The 16,892-nt window shown below is 45.5% G+C and overlaps 1 protein-coding gene across 3 annotated transcripts; it reads left to right on the top strand.

The window, feature by feature from the left end:
* Window positions 1-1,799: 1,799 nt before the first annotated feature.
* LOC101756490 (protein VAC14 homolog) lies at window positions 1,800-9,428 on the top strand. Of its 3 annotated transcripts, none has more exons than XM_004985098.2 (20): window positions 1,800-2,226; window positions 2,319-2,432; window positions 2,513-2,581; window positions 3,528-3,617; window positions 3,689-3,808; window positions 3,902-3,930; window positions 4,030-4,172; window positions 4,246-4,340; window positions 4,513-4,599; window positions 4,702-4,809; window positions 4,931-5,022; window positions 5,184-5,265; window positions 5,462-5,527; window positions 6,279-6,394; window positions 6,523-6,643; window positions 6,723-6,884; window positions 6,961-7,089; window positions 7,513-7,581; window positions 8,253-8,519; window positions 8,977-9,428. In XM_004985098.2, exons 1-20 carry the CDS (start codon window positions 2,134-2,136, stop codon window positions 9,061-9,063), a joined length of 2,139 nt encoding a protein of 712 aa, XP_004985155.1. In that variant the 5' UTR covers window positions 1,800-2,133; the 3' UTR covers window positions 9,064-9,428. The 3 variants fall into 3 exon arrangements, 2 of the variants coding, with proteins under 2 accessions (XP_004985155.1, XP_004985156.1); XM_004985099.2 differs by having other exon boundaries at window positions 2,516-2,581; XR_002675826.1 differs by lacking the exons at window positions 8,253-8,519; window positions 8,977-9,428 and adding an exon at window positions 7,294-7,405.
* The last annotated feature ends 7,464 nt before the right edge of the window (window positions 9,429-16,892 follow it).

Raw genomic sequence — 16,892 nt, forward strand, 5'->3', positions numbered from 1 at the left:
GGAAGTACTTGACAGATCTAATCTAGTTAATACAAGCATAAAAAATTTAACACATCAGATAGTTTGTTTGGGTAAAACTTTGAGATGTTACTTCACTGCACTGCCATTTCTTAATATGTTATATAAGACTCAACCATATCGCATAAACTCTCTTAAAACATAAACAAGTGATATTTGAATGTCGACGCAGTCTCTGTAATACAATTCCAGCTATAACTTTTCACAACAAGTGACTTTACAGTAACTTCTAATATCCAGGTTGAACGCAAAAAATAATATGGCAATAAAGTTTGGAATGACTGAATTATAACAACCCCAGAGTTCGCATATTTACTATGTGAGCTTTCCGCAACTCATGTTGACTTGCATTAGGCTTCAAAAAATCTTTCCCAATTCAAGAGTTATGTAGCTAGGTAAGGATTCAAGAAAAGATTTATAAAAATCCAATGCATTTATGGCTGTAATAGAAGTTTTTGCTAACATCGTCACATTTCATATAACGTATTAAAATGCTTGTTTGACTAGATATGTTCATACCATGTTTTTACCATGATCTTTGAGCTTTTGCTATTAGCCTGAACGTAGCCACAAAAGAAATGATTATGTACAATATATGTCAAAGTTGACTTAATATAACACTTTCACGAGTCATAACATCTATATGGTAATGATAATATGTACCACAAGCAATATGTAAGACCAACTCAAGGGCTATCTAAAATTCCAAAATGAAAACAAAATACTTTCCTTGGTATAACTCTTAATAGGAGTGTATACCTAGCTACCAAATACTCCTCTCTTGAATATCCATGCAGATCCAAGATATATTATAATATTTTGGAAATTCCTTTCCAAGACAAAAACTATACATATTGTACTGTAGGTGGTATACTTACAAGACTCACATGGCTACATGCCATGTGAAAAAAGGCACCTTGAGATGAATTTGTTCTTTTCCTTAATATCAAGTCATCTAGCTTCTTTTAGGTTAGTCTACCTTTATGTAAAAATATTATATTAATTCGAAGAGTAAAATGGACGTGCGGTTCTATAAAGTTTCATTTTGGTCCGAGAAGCTATAGTAAGGATCCACAAACTAGTTAAAATGTATCATCTAGTCCAAAACATCGAATTTTTTAATATTCTTAGACCTGCTAATACGTGATCTTCACATTGACATACCATGCCATTAATTGTAGAGGTATTTTGAAAACTTTAGACGTAGACAGACGCATTTTAACAAAGAACAAATATGTATTTTCAAAATTCAAGAACTTAGATGCCACTACACGACAAATTTAAGTACTTTCTATTCTATTCTAATTTAAACGTAAAGAGATTGTAGTGTTTCCGCATCCCAATCTTCACTTCCCGACGTGGCACTAGGAAGGACTCTTACGCCACTCTTCCAAGTTGCAACCAACAGCGCTATCACGAACGGACTTGACCAAAAAGACCGACGAGAACATGAACAGCCTCCCCCTTTCCGTGGAAAAAGAGAGAACCGGGGCACACGACCGGAAAACCTCCCATGGATACACCTTGTCCACGCACCGTGCTCTCGTGTCCTCCCATTTCTCCGGCATCCGCCGTATGGTCCACAGGGACCTAGCTCATGCATCAGCGCTGCTATATCCAATTGCAGCAGGAAGACAGGCAGTCCACCACGCGGAACACGCCTGGACCGAGCCTCCTACACCACAGCCCAGGTCACGAAGCCCGGCCCCACTTGCCAGGCTGGCCTCCTCCCTGGACCCGCACCCACGGGAAACGAGCGCCGTTAATGGCCGCCGCAACGGTAAACGTTACCCCTGGGAAGGAGAAGGAAAATAGCAGCCGCGCCCGGATCCCCTCCCCCCTCGCCTCCAGATCACACCACCGTCGCCTCCGCCTCCAAATCCATTCCTAGGCTCGTGCTGTTGCTGCGAGCGAGCTCGTGTTGGGCTCCGGCTCTAGGGTTTCCCCTCCCCTCTCCCGGTGCTCATCGCCGTGGAGCTTGACCTGTCGGCTTAGGGTTGGGTCGCGGCCGCGGGGGCCGTGGGGTGGGGGTCGCGGCCGATGCGGCGATCGCCGGCGATCGGGAGGCAGTAGCGGCGGCGGGGGAGGGGGATCTCCCGGGCGGATTCTTCGGCGATGGCCGCAGACGCGCTCTCCATCATCCCAGGCGCCGTGCTGCGGAACCTCTCCGACAAGCTCTACGAGAAGCGGAAGAACGCCGCGCTCGAGGTGAGGGGTTTCGATTCCTCGAGGGGCTTTGGTCTTCGAGCAATCGGCAGGGATTTGAGGTGGAATTTTTGTCGCTGTGGGGTCTTTTACAGATTGAGGGGATCGTGAAGCAGCTCGCAACGGCTGGGGAGCATGAGAAGATATCAGCGGTCATCTCGCTGCTCACCAACGATTTCACCTACTCGCCGCAGGCGAACCATCGGAAGGTTTGCATAGACCGCTGTGGTTCATGCTTCCGGTATTGACGGGGTCAGATTTGTTGAGTTCTCTGTTGCTTTGATGTTAGCAGGGTGGGTTGATTGGCCTTGCAGCAGTTACCGTCGGACTCACCAGTGAGGCAGCTCAGCACCTCGAGGTTTGCTAGTTCAAACGTTTAACTCTTATTTAGTTTATTGATATTCAAGTTTTATGCAATGTCATCCTATATGCGGCAAAATCAGTATATGTAAAGGAAATTGTACTATTGTAGCTTAAAACCTGCATGCCTGTTTTTTTATGAGCTTTCACATAATCTGTAAATGGCAAATTGGCAACTACGGGGCTGAATTGCCAACGGTAGCATCGACTTCTCTTATTAGCTTCCCCATCGGATCATGCATTGCTCAATTTGTGGTACACCATGCTGAACGGTGTTTACCAGTCAATAACACCAAATGGAGTCTAAATAGTATATGAAGCAGAGAGTCCTAGTACTCTCAAGTATTTTAGCTTTCATTTTACATCTATTGAGTTGGGGCTCAGGTATGAATTGTATATGGTCCATTCCATTAGTGCTGAAGGAAATTATGCTTGCTGATTCACATGAAAATAGTTAACTTCTGTGTGTTGTAAGATGGCCTCCCACTTTGAGCTACTTCCTTTCTGGCATTCTCTTCAACAGATTGCATTTGATGATTGGAAATATTAGTTCTGTATGGTGTTCTTCATACTGTAAACTCGTAGGATTTTATGGAGGCATGTTACTGCCATCTGTTGAAATTGATATGGTGGTTCGGGAGGAGAGATTAATGAGAGATATTGCAGGGTTGTACATTATTTTCTCATGGATGTGGTTAGATCCTGGGCATGGAGACAAAATTGTTAGATGGTATTGTGTGCGCATGTTAAAATTATGATTCACAATTTAATACAAAGCTGCTGTTTCATGTACCATAAACTGTTATTGTGCCGCTTACATTTCTACCCTGCAGAGAAGCACCATTAACATGAATCGTGTTTAATGTCTACATTAAGCTGGCTGTGTTATTATTATGTTTTATCAATTTGACCATACAATAAGCTCTGTCGCTTCGCGCTTCCAGCAAATCGTGCCTCCTGTGCTTAGTTCTTTCCTGGACCAAGATAGCAGAGTGCGCTACTATGCTTGTGAAGCACTGTACAACATAGCAAAGGTAAGCATTTAGTTCAGTGATGAAACACGAATAGTATGTTTGCTTTACACTAAATGAATTTCTATCTGTAGGTTGTAAGAGGGGATTTCATCATCTACTTCAACAAGATTTTCGATTCGTTATGCAAGCTTTCTGCAGATTCCGATGCTAATGTGCAGAGTGCAGCTCATCTTCTTGACAGGCTTGTTAAGGTATAATCGTCTGGACTGTACTCATATATCTTAGAACTAGATACCTTGTTCTCTTCTTAATTGCCCCTGATAAGATAATTATTTATCAACCAGGATATTGTTACTGAGAGTGATCAGTTCAGGTATGCTGCGTATGATTTACCTTTTCCATATTAGTGATATGCTTATCTTAATGCTAGTGTTGGTTTCTGATTTCCCCTTATCTTGCTTTTGCTCTTTAGCATAGAAGAATTCATACCACTCTTGAGAGAGCGCATGAATGTGTTGAACCCTTATGTGAGACAATTTTTGGTGGGGTGGATAACAGTGTTAGACAGTGTTCCTGATATTGACATGCTTGGTTTCCTTCCTGATTTTCTCGATGGTAATCCCTCCTTTTTCTCAAGTGCATTACTTATGTTGGCTGTTCAGCAACCTTTCTATCGTTACCCCTGCAGGTTTATTCAATATGCTAAGTGATTCCAGTCATGAGATAAGGCAGCAAGCCGATGCAGCACTTTCAGAGTTTCTGCAGGAGATAAAGAACTCACCAGTAAGGCTGCTCTCCAGAAACTTGCTCTGTATCAGTATCAGTCTTTTCAGCAGCATAGACATAAAAGACATTTTGTCGATGCATATTGCTCCAATTATCCTTTTTGTCTTTGTATAAGGTTGTCCACATGTTCTATGCTTCCAATGCTGATTATTCTACCTTAAATGAAAAGAATGTAGATTATGGTCGTATGGCTGAAATACTTGTTCGGAGGGCAGGCTCTACTGATGAATTCACTCGTTTGACGTCTATCACATGGGTAATTTTGTCTTTTATGTTTTTACTGTGATCTTAGATTGCATGGAGGCTATTTGAATACTTGTAGGAATGTTTGTCTTATCGTTTATCCTTTAAAGTGCAGATCAACGAGTTTGTGAAGCTTGGTGGGGAACAACTCGTTCCTTACTATGCAGATATATTGGGCGCTATCTTACCTTGCATATCTGACGAGGAGGAGAAAATCCGAGTGGTACTTCCTTGTATTATGCTTTTGATTCATACAATTACTGCAGATGTAAACTGTGTGGTGTGTGCCTGTTCAGGGATAGCATTATTATTATTATTTATTTAATGACTTCTTTGTTTGCTAGGTTGCACGTGAAACAAATGAGGAACTTCGTGGTATAAAAGCTGATCCAACTGAGGGATTTGATATTGGAGCAATTCTTTCAATTGCAAAAAGGTTCTATACTCAATCCCTTGGATATGAAATTAAGATTAACTGTCAGGCACCTTTGGTGTGGTAATTTGAGTTGTTTATGCCCTACCTGTGCAAGTAATTTCAGAATTATAAGGACATGACATTTGTGATATGGCACTGACCTTTTCTCCCCTCCTTTCCAGAGAATTGAATAGTGAACATGAGGCCACTCGAATTGAAGCATTACATTGGTTCTCCACTCTGCTGGTTCGATATCGTGTTGAGGTACTGAAAGACTATGGTGCCTTTTGGACTACAATTCCAATAGATACCAACAAGTTATGACCTGCATGTTTTCAAGCTTTTACACTGTCCTGGTTTTAATTTATCAACTTTGAATTGGACACTTGAGAGTTGCAATTCATTTTGATTAAGAAAACAGCAAGAGCCCTATGATTTATTTACATATTTTCTGGAACAGTTTTTGGCGTACCTGAATGATATTTTCAATCCACTTCTAAATGCACTTTCTGATCCTTCAGATGCGGTGAGTTTCTTTTGAAAATCCTTCCAAACTGCCATGTTTGCTTTGAGTATTAGAAACTACAACACATTGTACGCTGTGGTTAGCTGATATTATATTGTTCTATCCATTTGGAGGGCACAAGCTGCTATGGTGTGGCCTGGCACTGTAGCACCACCAACATATTAGTTTGCTAATTTGCTTGGATGATAAGTTAGTTAGGAGATAAGTGTTAAGCTAATCCAAATATGATTTGGTTTGGCTAGATAAGATCTATTAGGCGATTTATTACTTACATTAGAAGGGGCCTATGGGCTATGACTATGAAGGCAGCCATGAGTACTAGAGTTGAGGTGCAAGAAATAAATAAACAAAGCCCCCAGGTTTGCCTGGAGGGCATTTTCACCTTCACCCTTGTCCTGCAGGGCAGGCTCTGAGTAGCTTGTATCTACTCAACTGCTCCTCCTGAACTGAGAGGATGAGCATGCTGCTGCCAGTTATCTAAACATATCACTAGCCAAATTTATAATCCCTGATTTGAATATTATTCCAACTGTTGTGCTGTTAGCTAGATCCACTATGTTGCTCAAGGCTGAAAACCTGATGTTCTTTGACGAACCTCGGATTGCATAGCGGGAATCTAAGGTAGCTATGAAACCACGACCAGACTACTTTCTGGTGCAGAATAGCTGTATGGATTTAGCCACCACTAAAACATTTTGCAGCGTAGCTTTGAGCATTGCGATTGTTTATGATAGCATTTTTACTTGTGCAGGTCGTCCTATTAGTATTGGAAGTTCATGCACGTATAGCTGAAGAGCCTCACCACTTCCATCATCTTGTATCCTACCTAATCCGCACCTTCCACAACAATCATGTTCTGCTGGAGAAGTATGTAAAATTTAAAATTTCGATATCTAAAGCTGACTCTGCTTTTTTAATCATATCTATTGGTTAGGATGCTTTATTCAATATTTGATGAACATATTAGAAAATAATAGTTTGTGGTACTTCTACAGGCGTGGTGCTTTGATAGTCCGTCGACTCTGTGTTCTTCTGGGTGCTGAAAAAGTATATCGAGAGTTCTCCGCTATTCTTGAGAGTGAAATTGACCTTGATTTTGCATCCGTCATGGTTCAGGTTTGTGCTACTTGTACAATATTCTTGTACTGCCAAAATGTGATTGTGAGATTTGTGAATTATTTTAAACTGCCGGCAGGCTTTGAATTTGATTTTGCTCACATCAACTGAACTTGGTGAGCTCCGCTCTCTTCTTAAGAGGTCATTAGTGGATTCCTGTGGCAAGGACTTGTTTCAGTCTTTGTATGCATCGTGGCGCCACTCTCCAATGGCTACAATTAGCTTGTGCTTACTTGCTCAGGTAATGATTGATTTGCAAATTTTGTTGCTTACTAGGACTCTACTGATATTTGGATGTGCCTTCTGAATGTGCGCAGGCATACAGTCATGCGAGCTGTGTTATTCAGTCTCTGGGAGAAGAAGACATAAATGTGAAATTTTTGGTTCAATTAGATAAATTGATCCGTCTCCTAGAGACTCCAGTATTTGCTTACTTGCGTTTACAGGTACTTGTTCTGACGACACCTTCCTGCAAGTTTCTGTTTCTGTTTCTCATGCACCTTTGAATTCTGAAATCATGGGCTTTCTACATGACTTTTTATTTGGTTTCTAGTTCTACATGATCCATGACATGATAGTTCTGAATCGAATTTTGTATCCTAATGTTCATCCGTACATTTACTGTATGCTTGCTGTCCTTTTGGTACAAGGTTCTCTCACAATATTTGCCATCAGAAATGCCTTCACATTCAGTGTAGTTGCTGTAAAACTGACATGTTGGGCTTTATGTGGTGCAACATGTGATGGAAACTGTGATGACATGTATGCTGTGCAATTTCTTTTTGTTTATCTCTTAGTACAAGAATTTAGCTGTTACACTGTTCTTACTAATCATTTTGGCATGGCATATACTTTATAAAAAAATGCAGCTTCTTGAACCTGGAAAACACACCTGGCTTCTGAAAACTCTTTATGGTCTCATGATGCTGTTGCCTCAGGTATGTTCAAGTTCAATATCTCTTTGTTGCGGGTTCCTGCAGCCTTTCTTTGGTTAATGTTTAATGAATGTTTGGGTGACATGAACTAGACAAAAAGCTCATGCTGCATGCCTTGTAACAATTTAGCTTCTTGCACAGTTTCTAGAACTGTTTTGATCCAGTTCATAAACAAAGCACCAAATAGTTGTAGTGATCTTACATTAATATATGTATCTCATGAATGGACTTCACCTTTTGAAGGTAGTATTTTTATTTTGGTTGGAATAATCAATTAGTCTTGGCTATTCCATCCTTCTCCCTCCAACAATATCTATTGTTCCAAAATAATGATTAGTTTCCTAGTATAAGGGTGGTTTGATACTTTGTGAGTGTTAAGAGAGCCCTCTATAAGGAGGTGTGTTGTAATCGTACATTGAAACTGTGATATAGAAAATTGTATTTCCATGGCCCTGATCTCCACCTTTCTATGCTTCTACACTTTGTACTAAAATATCTCCTTTTTGTTAAACTGAATTGAACTGGAGTTCATTGTTCCTCCTGTGAGGTCTAACTTCTGTAACCAGATTCTGTTGGAGATTTTACACAACCTGTATGCGCCCTCTTGAACATTTACTACAGGGAAGCTGGCGCTCCTTAAAATATAATAACTTGGGCTCCATATCTTTATGCAGCAAAGTGCGGCCTTCAAGATCTTGAGGACTCGACTGAAGACTGTGCCATTCAGTGAAAATCTCAAGCGCACATCTTCAGCAAATCCGTACTCTCAGATTCTGCAAGTGACAGAAGATGGCAATCGAAACCAAGACACACAGAACTATAGTGCAATCAATTTCCCATCCCTTCTCCAGCAATTTGAGAACATGCAGCAGCAGCACCGGAACCATTTGAAGGGTCAGCTGCAATCTCGCAAATCTGCTTCAGCTGCAACATTATTGCAGGTCTTTTTCCTTTTGCTCATTTTTTATTCTGCTATATTTGGTCGAGTAGGTATTGTTGCTACAGAAGAAACAGTTGTGCCCTATTAATAGAGTGATTGTTGGTCAAAAGCCTTGTAAAAGCCTTAACGAAACAAAATAGGCCTTGTAATTTCAAATTGAGGGAGTAGTGTTTTTTCGGGGGTTTTCCCTGACGAGGCTCTTATCGTTACTGTTGGAAGTTCTGGCTAAGCCTGCTTTTCAGCTGGAAAACAGATTGCTGGCTGAAAATTTCTAGAGATAGTAACTGTCACCACCAAATACGTCAATTTGTCCTTTGGTAGCAGACCATAGACTTGCACTTTCGCTATTAGTTTTCTTTAACAACATGACTGGAACTTGGTTAAACAATTTTTTTGGTATAAAGATGCTTATTGCCTAAACATAATATTGGTATCTAACCTTCATGAATTACATACAGGAGATCCAAAGATACGAAGAAGCACACTCCTCTTCGCTATCAGAGATTAGCAGGCCTCCTTCAAGAACATCCAAAGGTGTTTCATGATGCATTTGGTTGCTCACGGTGTATGATATATTTGCAGGACGCATCATCACAAATCTGTTGGGGCTTTGGTTAGTCTCCTTGATTTTTTCAAAGGAGGTTGCATAGGGTACATAGAGTGTAATCTTTTTGTTTCGTTCCTAGATTTTGTCATGGAATGGCAATTATTTGTTGGAGAAAGCTCGTTCCCGCGCTCTAGTCATTCTTATTTTTTCTAGCCGTTTCACTGCTCATCTGGTTTCTGTAATTTTTCAATTGAAGGCCAAATGAGCAAACTAGTATTTGGAGATATGTTACTACTGTTCTGCTTATCGATCTCCAATAAATTTTAGCGATGCAATGTAAATTCCTCTTTCTGGTTCTTATTATCTATTTTATGCCATGCTTGACCTTTACCCTTTTGTATTCAATCACATCCGGATCATGTGAAATTGGTGGCGGCGGCTATTGCCGCAAAATCAAATAATCGTGCTTGCGGAGCTGTAGCCCGTAGGTGATAAAAGTGAGACAAAAAAAAAAAGTTAAAAGGCTACTTGTGCGGCAGCATAGCCGTGATGAAATATGAGCGATAGTTTGCTGCTCTCCACATTAGACAGCATTTGGTGCTTGCAGTTTGCATCCTAATGAGTTCATCCCTACTAGTTACACCCTCATGGGTGATAAACCTGTATACAGATTTTTAGTGAACAGGAATGGGATTTATCCAGAGACCAAAACACTTCATTAGGACCTCTGCAGCTGCACCTCTTGCAGTTTAGCCATCAGGTCAGACCACTTCAACATGTCAGATACTGAATATCCAGCTCACGGGCAACATGTAAGAAGTTATGACCTGGAAAATTTGAGATCGAGTCAACGCGGTGCTGCTCTCCTCTGCCTAGAATTGGGACAAATCGAAATCGGGAACAATGTCCGCAACTTTTTTCGACTGCAGTAGCACTAATCCAGGCGAGGAAGAAGAATCTCAAGGCTCCCACAAGAAGCCAGCCAGGTTGAAGATCTGAACAAACTCCTGGCCCAGCGCGGCTTCGCAAACCTCGACGGCGGCCAAGCTAGTGAGAAGCCCTCCTCTCTCGCTCTACTTCGCCGGAGCCGGCGGAGCACCGCGGCCCGGCCTCTGGGCTCTGGCGCCTGCTGCCTCCTTCCGGCTTCCGCAGTTCAGTCAATCTGGACCGCCCACGTCGCATCGGACGGCAGCTAGGCGCCTAGGGGGCGGACGGTATCTGAAACACCGTCCACCCCCTGAAGCCACGAGGGACGCTGCATCCGTCTCCCGACGCGGCCCGCCGGAACGCCGCCGAGTTCTGGCCGTCTCTTGCTTCCCTCTCTCTCTCTCTCCTCCCAGCCGCCTTGAAGCCGCCCAAGCTTGCACCACGCACGCCTCTCGGCTTCAGCTTTGCCCAGCCAGTAGCTCCGCTGCGACTCACCTTTCTGATGACTGTTCAAGTGGAGATACCTTGTGCCTTGTGGGCTGGAAAGCTTTAATTCAGAGCAGCGGTGATGACCCGTATTAGTATATGGAACAATCAGTCCTGATAATTTTGGCGTCATTAAACTTTTATCATGTGTTGCAGCAACGCGATGAATTCTTGAATATTGAGCGAACAATGTGATACTTCAAATCTGATATTTGCATAGGCACCTATGATGCAGGACCATATGCCTATCCTTGAATAGGATGAAGCCGCAACTCTTTCTATTATCTAAAAGTGGCGCAGGACAATATTTAGTGCCCTTTCAGTTTTTCCTCTCATAGTTCTATATCAGATTAATGCATGTAAAGTTCAGTTGAACATTATTACATTGTCAAAAGCACGGTTGTCCGTCAGTAGTTCTTGCTTGGTAAATAGGCATGCTGGAACTTTTTTGTTTCAGAGTTACAACTTGTCTAGCTCTCAGGTGTTTGTTTTCCATTCGGGCTGTTGGATGTGTTATTTTCACCCAAAGTTACATTTTGTCTCATGAGGACCACAAAGTTCCAGTGTCTATTAACAGCTTGAATCCTTCCTCAGATTCCTAGCTAAGCAAGACAATTCACTACTGAAAAAGCCATCTCATTGTCTAACAACCTGAAGCTACGAACTGTCCATACTCGTCGTTTCTTGTTTTTTCTTTTTTGCCCTTTTTACGGTTCAGAATGTGCTGCTTTGTACAGAGCTAGTTGCTGATATGCACTTCCTAACAGAACAGAATTTTCAGGCTAACACGCAGTTCTGAATTGGACCCCTATCATTCATTTTCGCTGGTTCCTGTTAACTGCACGATAATGACCGACGAAATATGTGTTGTGCTAGACTGAATCAACACCAAATCAACCATGTACAGGCATGGACTTCAGGTTGACAGCGCCTGGAGATTGCAGTGGCGCTGACACCAAATCAACCATATACAGGGCAATAGGGCATGGACTACAGTCTGCAGGAGATTGCAGTGGCACTGACACGTGAACAGAGAAAGGGGGTAGGGCCTTGTTTAGTTGTTGAAGTTGGGAGGTACCAAATTACTGTTACAGCACTGTAGCACACTGTAGCGTTTCGTTTGTATTTGTGAATTATTGTCCAAACATTGACTAATTAGGTTCAAAAGATTCGTCTCGCAAAGTACAATAAAACTGTGCAATTAGTTTTTAATTTCGTCTACATTTAGTACTCCATGCATGCACCGCAAGTTTGATGTGATGGGGAATCTTCTTTTTGCATAGTGCCAAAGTTGGGAGTTGGGGGAAACTAAACATGGCCTAGGTTTCAGTTGATGAGCCTCTCTGCTCCATGTGATGTGTGAACAACATGATCAGATGCAGTTCGCGTATGGGACCTGCACATGAGCACCTCTAAACTTGGGGCTCTCCTAAACTTCGATCGCCCACACGACAGTTGACCGTCTGCTGCGGGGAGCGGGGCACCGCCTGGCGGCTGGGCAAGGCCAACATCTGAACCTGACGACGACGACGACTTTCTGGAACGAACACCTGCCATGCTGATCAGAGCCACCGGCTTTTTCTGGGCGCGGCGGCCAAGTGAGCGAGTCCTTCTCTGTTTCTATTCACATCAGATATTTGGAGACTAATTAGGAGTATTAAACATTGGTTAATTGCAAAACTAATTGCACAACCCCTAGACTAAATCGCGAGACGAATCTATTAAGCCTAATTAGTTCATGATTTGACAATATGGTGCTACAGTAACCATTCGCTAATGATGGATTAATTAGGCTTAATAGATTCGTCTTACGATTTAGCCTAGGGGTTCTGCTATTAATTTTATAATTAGCTCATATTTAATCGTCCTAATTAGCATCCAAACATCCGATGTGATAGGGCTAAAGTTTAGCCCCATCTCCCAAACACCCCCCAGCTGGCGGAGCGCAACAGTCGCCGGAAAAGAATCTTCGTATTTTTCCGCCTTCCTTTCTAGCTGCTTCTGTCCTTGCTATGGAGGCTGCCCCTAGCCCCAACGGAGAGAATGGATGGTCCTGGCGGACACCGGCGCCGAGGACGGTGGCCGTCGACGGCTGGAAGGGGAAGCCAACCCGAACCAGGGGGCTGCATGTAAATTATATGGACCATTTTACTAATATTTGAATCGCGACTATTAATCGCGATCTTAAATGAGGGGATTATTTGTAAATATAAAAAGGGTAATTTGAAATTATTTGGATCGCGGGTTATACTTCGCGATCCAATCTAAGGGTCATTGTGTAAATATGACAATCCTATACGGGTGGCCCTTTTGCGAACATTCCCTGCCGCCCCCATCGGCAGCCGTCGAGGTCGGCGCTGCGGCCGGCGAGCTCCGTCTCTCCGCGCCGCTAGACAACAGCCAACCGTGTCGCACCTTTTCCCAGACCAGCCTCCAGTCGAGGCGGCCCGTGCAGAGGCGGCGCCGCCAGACGACAGGTCGGCAGCCGTGCTCTGCTTCTCCTGATCGGACGGCGTGGCAGTGCCACCGTGGCACGGCGTCCTGCGCCCGAGCATGTCGTCCTGAACCGCCCGCAATTGAGCACGAAAACTGGCGATTGTGTCCATTCGACAGTGAGAGCTAGGAACAATTCTGCTGAAGAATTGGCACCTTGCGCCGAATTGCTGATTGCTGATTCACAATCCACGCAGCTGCAAGATGAAACCGGACACGCCGGTGGCCGCGGCGAACATCTGAGGACGAACGATCCCCGGCTCCAAAGGTCCACTGACCAGTCTGTTTGCAGACGCCCGGTCTGCCTAGTCCATGCGAGGAAGAAGAATCTCAAAGCTCCGACAAGAAGGCAGCCAGGTTGAAGATCTGAACGAACTCCCGGTGGCACTTTCAACAGCTACCAAGCTAGTGAGCAGCCCTTCTCTCGCTCTTCTTCGCCGGATCCGGCGGAGCACCGCGCCGCGCTGCGGCCTCCTCCTGTGATTCAGTCGATCTGGGCTGCCCATGTCGCATCGGACGGTTGTTAGGCGCCCAGCCCGGTCGGTATCTGAAACACCATCCACACCCCCGGGGCCGCGACGGACGCTGCCTCCGCCTCACGCCGCGGCTCGCCGGAGCGCCACCGAGTTCCGGCCATCTCTGGCTTCCCTCCATCTCCTCCCAACCGCCTGGGACACACCCGAGCTTGCACCAAGCACGCCTCTCGGCTTCAGCTTTGCCCAGTAGCTCTGCTCCTGCAACTGCAGCTCCCCGATGCATCTGCAGACATGTGCCGGCCGGCGGCGGCATGGAGCGCCATCTCGTACGACGGTTCAATTTGAAGCGTTAATCGGTTTGGTTTTAGCTTAGATTGCCACCTTTCAGCTTGAGTTTCCACAGCTTATGAAATCACTCATTCAGACATTTAGTGATAAGCCGGTAGGTTGGGTTCCTGACTTCCTGTGGGATACTTTTCTCATAGCTCAGCATCAGAAGGGCGTCTGACATGATCAGTCACTCCTGTGGATTCCCCCAAACATACAGCAGTGCTATCAGAAACCATGGCATTATCTCAGCCTTTTAAGCCTTCAAGGCTCACCATGCAGCGCTTGCAGCTCTCCTGCAACCCACGTCTGAAAAAAGTCACTACTGATGATTACTACTAGGTGATAACTGTCTCCAGTCAGAATGCCATGTCTCCAGTCAGAAAAAATAAGAATGCCATGAAATGTTTTATGTTGCCTTATCCTATACTCGAAGAGGGCTATAGTCGTGTGATACAGCTGATAGTGGCAGCGAAGGTGGATGGAATCTCCCACAAACACCTCATTGCGCCTTCCACCAACAATTTCGGGGAAAACGAAATCGAGAAGGATTAAACAAACAAGGTGTAGAACCTTCAGATTCTTGTTGCTTCAGGCATCAACTGGCTGCGGCTGGGCAGGTCAACATGTCAGGATCTTTCTGATTGAACCAGCAGATGTTCCTCATTCAGATGGAGCTAGCAATATTAATTCTCGAGAGGCAGAGGTCGTGCATTGGGAATCAACCCCAATCTTAGCAATGCGACACAATGCAGCATCTTACAGCTCATTTCCACAACACCTTGCGCTCGCCGGCGGACCCTCTGTTTCTTCTTCTGAGCCGGCGGAGCGCCACGGCCACCGGCATCCAACTCCGACAAAGACTCAGCGAAGCGAAGGAATCCTCTTTTGTTCCTCTGCCTTTGCCTCTCTTCGCTATCCAGGCGGCCGGGAGAACGGGTGGCGCCGCGGCGGCGGCGGCGGCATCTCAGAACGCTATCCTATCCTGGAATCCCTTGCGCCGCTCCGGAATGCCATTCGCCACGCGACGGGCGCTGGGCTCCTCGTTTTCCGACGAGCTGTTACGCCGCAATTCATGGAGAGCAAGTTGATGCTAGGTATTGGATGCGGGAATGAAGGGTGGGATGGCGCTCTGTGCTCTCGGCGGACCGGCGCGGGGAGGGCGGCGGCGTACGGGAGGAGCCGATCCCAACCAGGGTGCTATATGCAAATTTTAGGGTTGTAAATATAAATAATCGCGATCCGAATTAGGGGGTTATTTGAAAATTGTAGGGCTCTACATGAAAAATAATCTCGATCCAGGGGGTGTCGTGGAAATGTTACGATCCAATCCGGGGGCCGTTTCCCAAAGTTCCGGGCTGCCCACGGCAGCCGGTGAGGTCGCGCCGCCCAGCCGCCCAGGCGACCTCCGCTATCCCTGCCTCGGGTCGTGCCACCACCGCTGGCGCTCATCGGGCCTCCTCTGTTTCTCCTTAGGCAGCGCTGTGGCTGGTGGTGACCTCCGATCTCTTCGCCGCCAGAAAACAGCCAACCATGTCTCATCTTTTCCCAGTTAAACCTCCAGCCGAGGCGGCGGCTCTTGGACGGCGACGAGGTCGGCCGTCCTGCTCTGCTTCTCCTGACTACTGAGACGGCGGACCACCGGGCCACGACCTGCGGCGTCCGAGTTCGCCTACCTGAACGGCTGAACCGTCGCGAGAAACGCTTCCGCCGCTTTTAGCTGGATCGCCGGAATGCAGCTGCTTTCCTTCCGTCCCCTCCATCCAACTTCTTCCTCGTTAAGCCCCTACATCATGCATCCACGCCAAGGGTTTTGATGGCTTTAGCTCTCCGCAGCAACATTCGCATCCAGCTCACGCGCATCTTAATTTCAGATTCATTTAAACAATGTCTGGAACCTTTGGGATTGTTGCTGCTTCAGCAATCCGCTGGCCTGGGATGATAACGTTTCCGGATCACCCATGTCTGATTGGCAACAGATTTCAGCAAAGACGCAAACGCCGGACAACAGGTTTCAACTTTGCCAAGTAACTTTGCTGCTGCGCCCTCAAAAAAAAAAAAAAAAAAAAAAAAAAAAAAACTTTGCTGCAAGCCTGGAACTGCGGCTGCAACTCCCCGATGCATCTGCACATGTGCCAGCCGGCGGCGGCTTGGAGAGTCATCTCGTATGACACGAGGCTCTGACTCTCTCTCTCTCTCTCTCTCTCTCTCTCTCTCTCTCTCTCTCTCTCTCTGTACGCCCGCTGAAGGAGAATGAGCGGCTGCTAAGCATTTTCACGAACACCTTGCGGCCGTCTGAGATGGGCGAGACCATCAGGCTTCACGACACCTCGTGGGCACAACAGCTGGCCCTCTCCATCTTGCTTCAGGGCGTTTGACGCTCGCTGCTTGTCTGAAGCTACAACCTTTCCATACTCGCGGTTTCTCTATCTTTTTTTTTTCATTTCATTCACGACTCAGAATGTGCAGCTTTGTACCTAAGCTAGTTCCTGTCTCCTGATTACCACTCTCGGACAGAACTTTCAGACTTTGGCATGTATCCACTGCACGATAATGCACGACTAAATCTGCCATGAGCTAGACCAAATGAATCATACAGCCATGCAGGAGATTCCTGAACCTGAACGAACAACTGCCTTCGGCCACCGGTTCTTTCCCGGCGCGGCATGTGAAGCAACACGCCTCGGCTAAAGGCCACATGCAGCAGCTCTCTCCTGCCGGCCTTCGCCGGCGGCCGAGTGAGTGAACCTCCCTCTGTTTCTCCTAATCCGGCGGAGCGCCATGGCCTCCGTCCGGCAGCCGACTCTGACAATGGCTGAGCGGAAGAAACTTGTTGTGCCGCTCTCTTCCTTTCTAGCTGCTCCTCCTCGCTATGGAGGCGGTCCCCGTTGAGAGGAAGGACCGTCCCGGCGGACAGACGCCGAGGACGGTGGCGGCGGACGCGATGGAGGAGGAGCGAAACCCAACCAGGGCCCATATTTGAAACAGGATCTTATATATAATTTGGATCGCGGCTATTCATCGCGATCCAAAATTAGGATTCTATTTGTAAAATATTAGGGGTGATATGAAAATATTCGGATCGTGATTATTCGAAACTGGGGGGCACTCGGTATAT

Source organism: Setaria italica, chromosome IX, assembly GCF_000263155.2.
Source record: "Setaria italica strain Yugu1 chromosome IX, Setaria_italica_v2.0, whole genome shotgun sequence".
In the NCBI taxonomy this organism is placed as follows: domain Eukaryota; kingdom Viridiplantae; phylum Streptophyta; class Magnoliopsida; order Poales; family Poaceae; genus Setaria; species Setaria italica.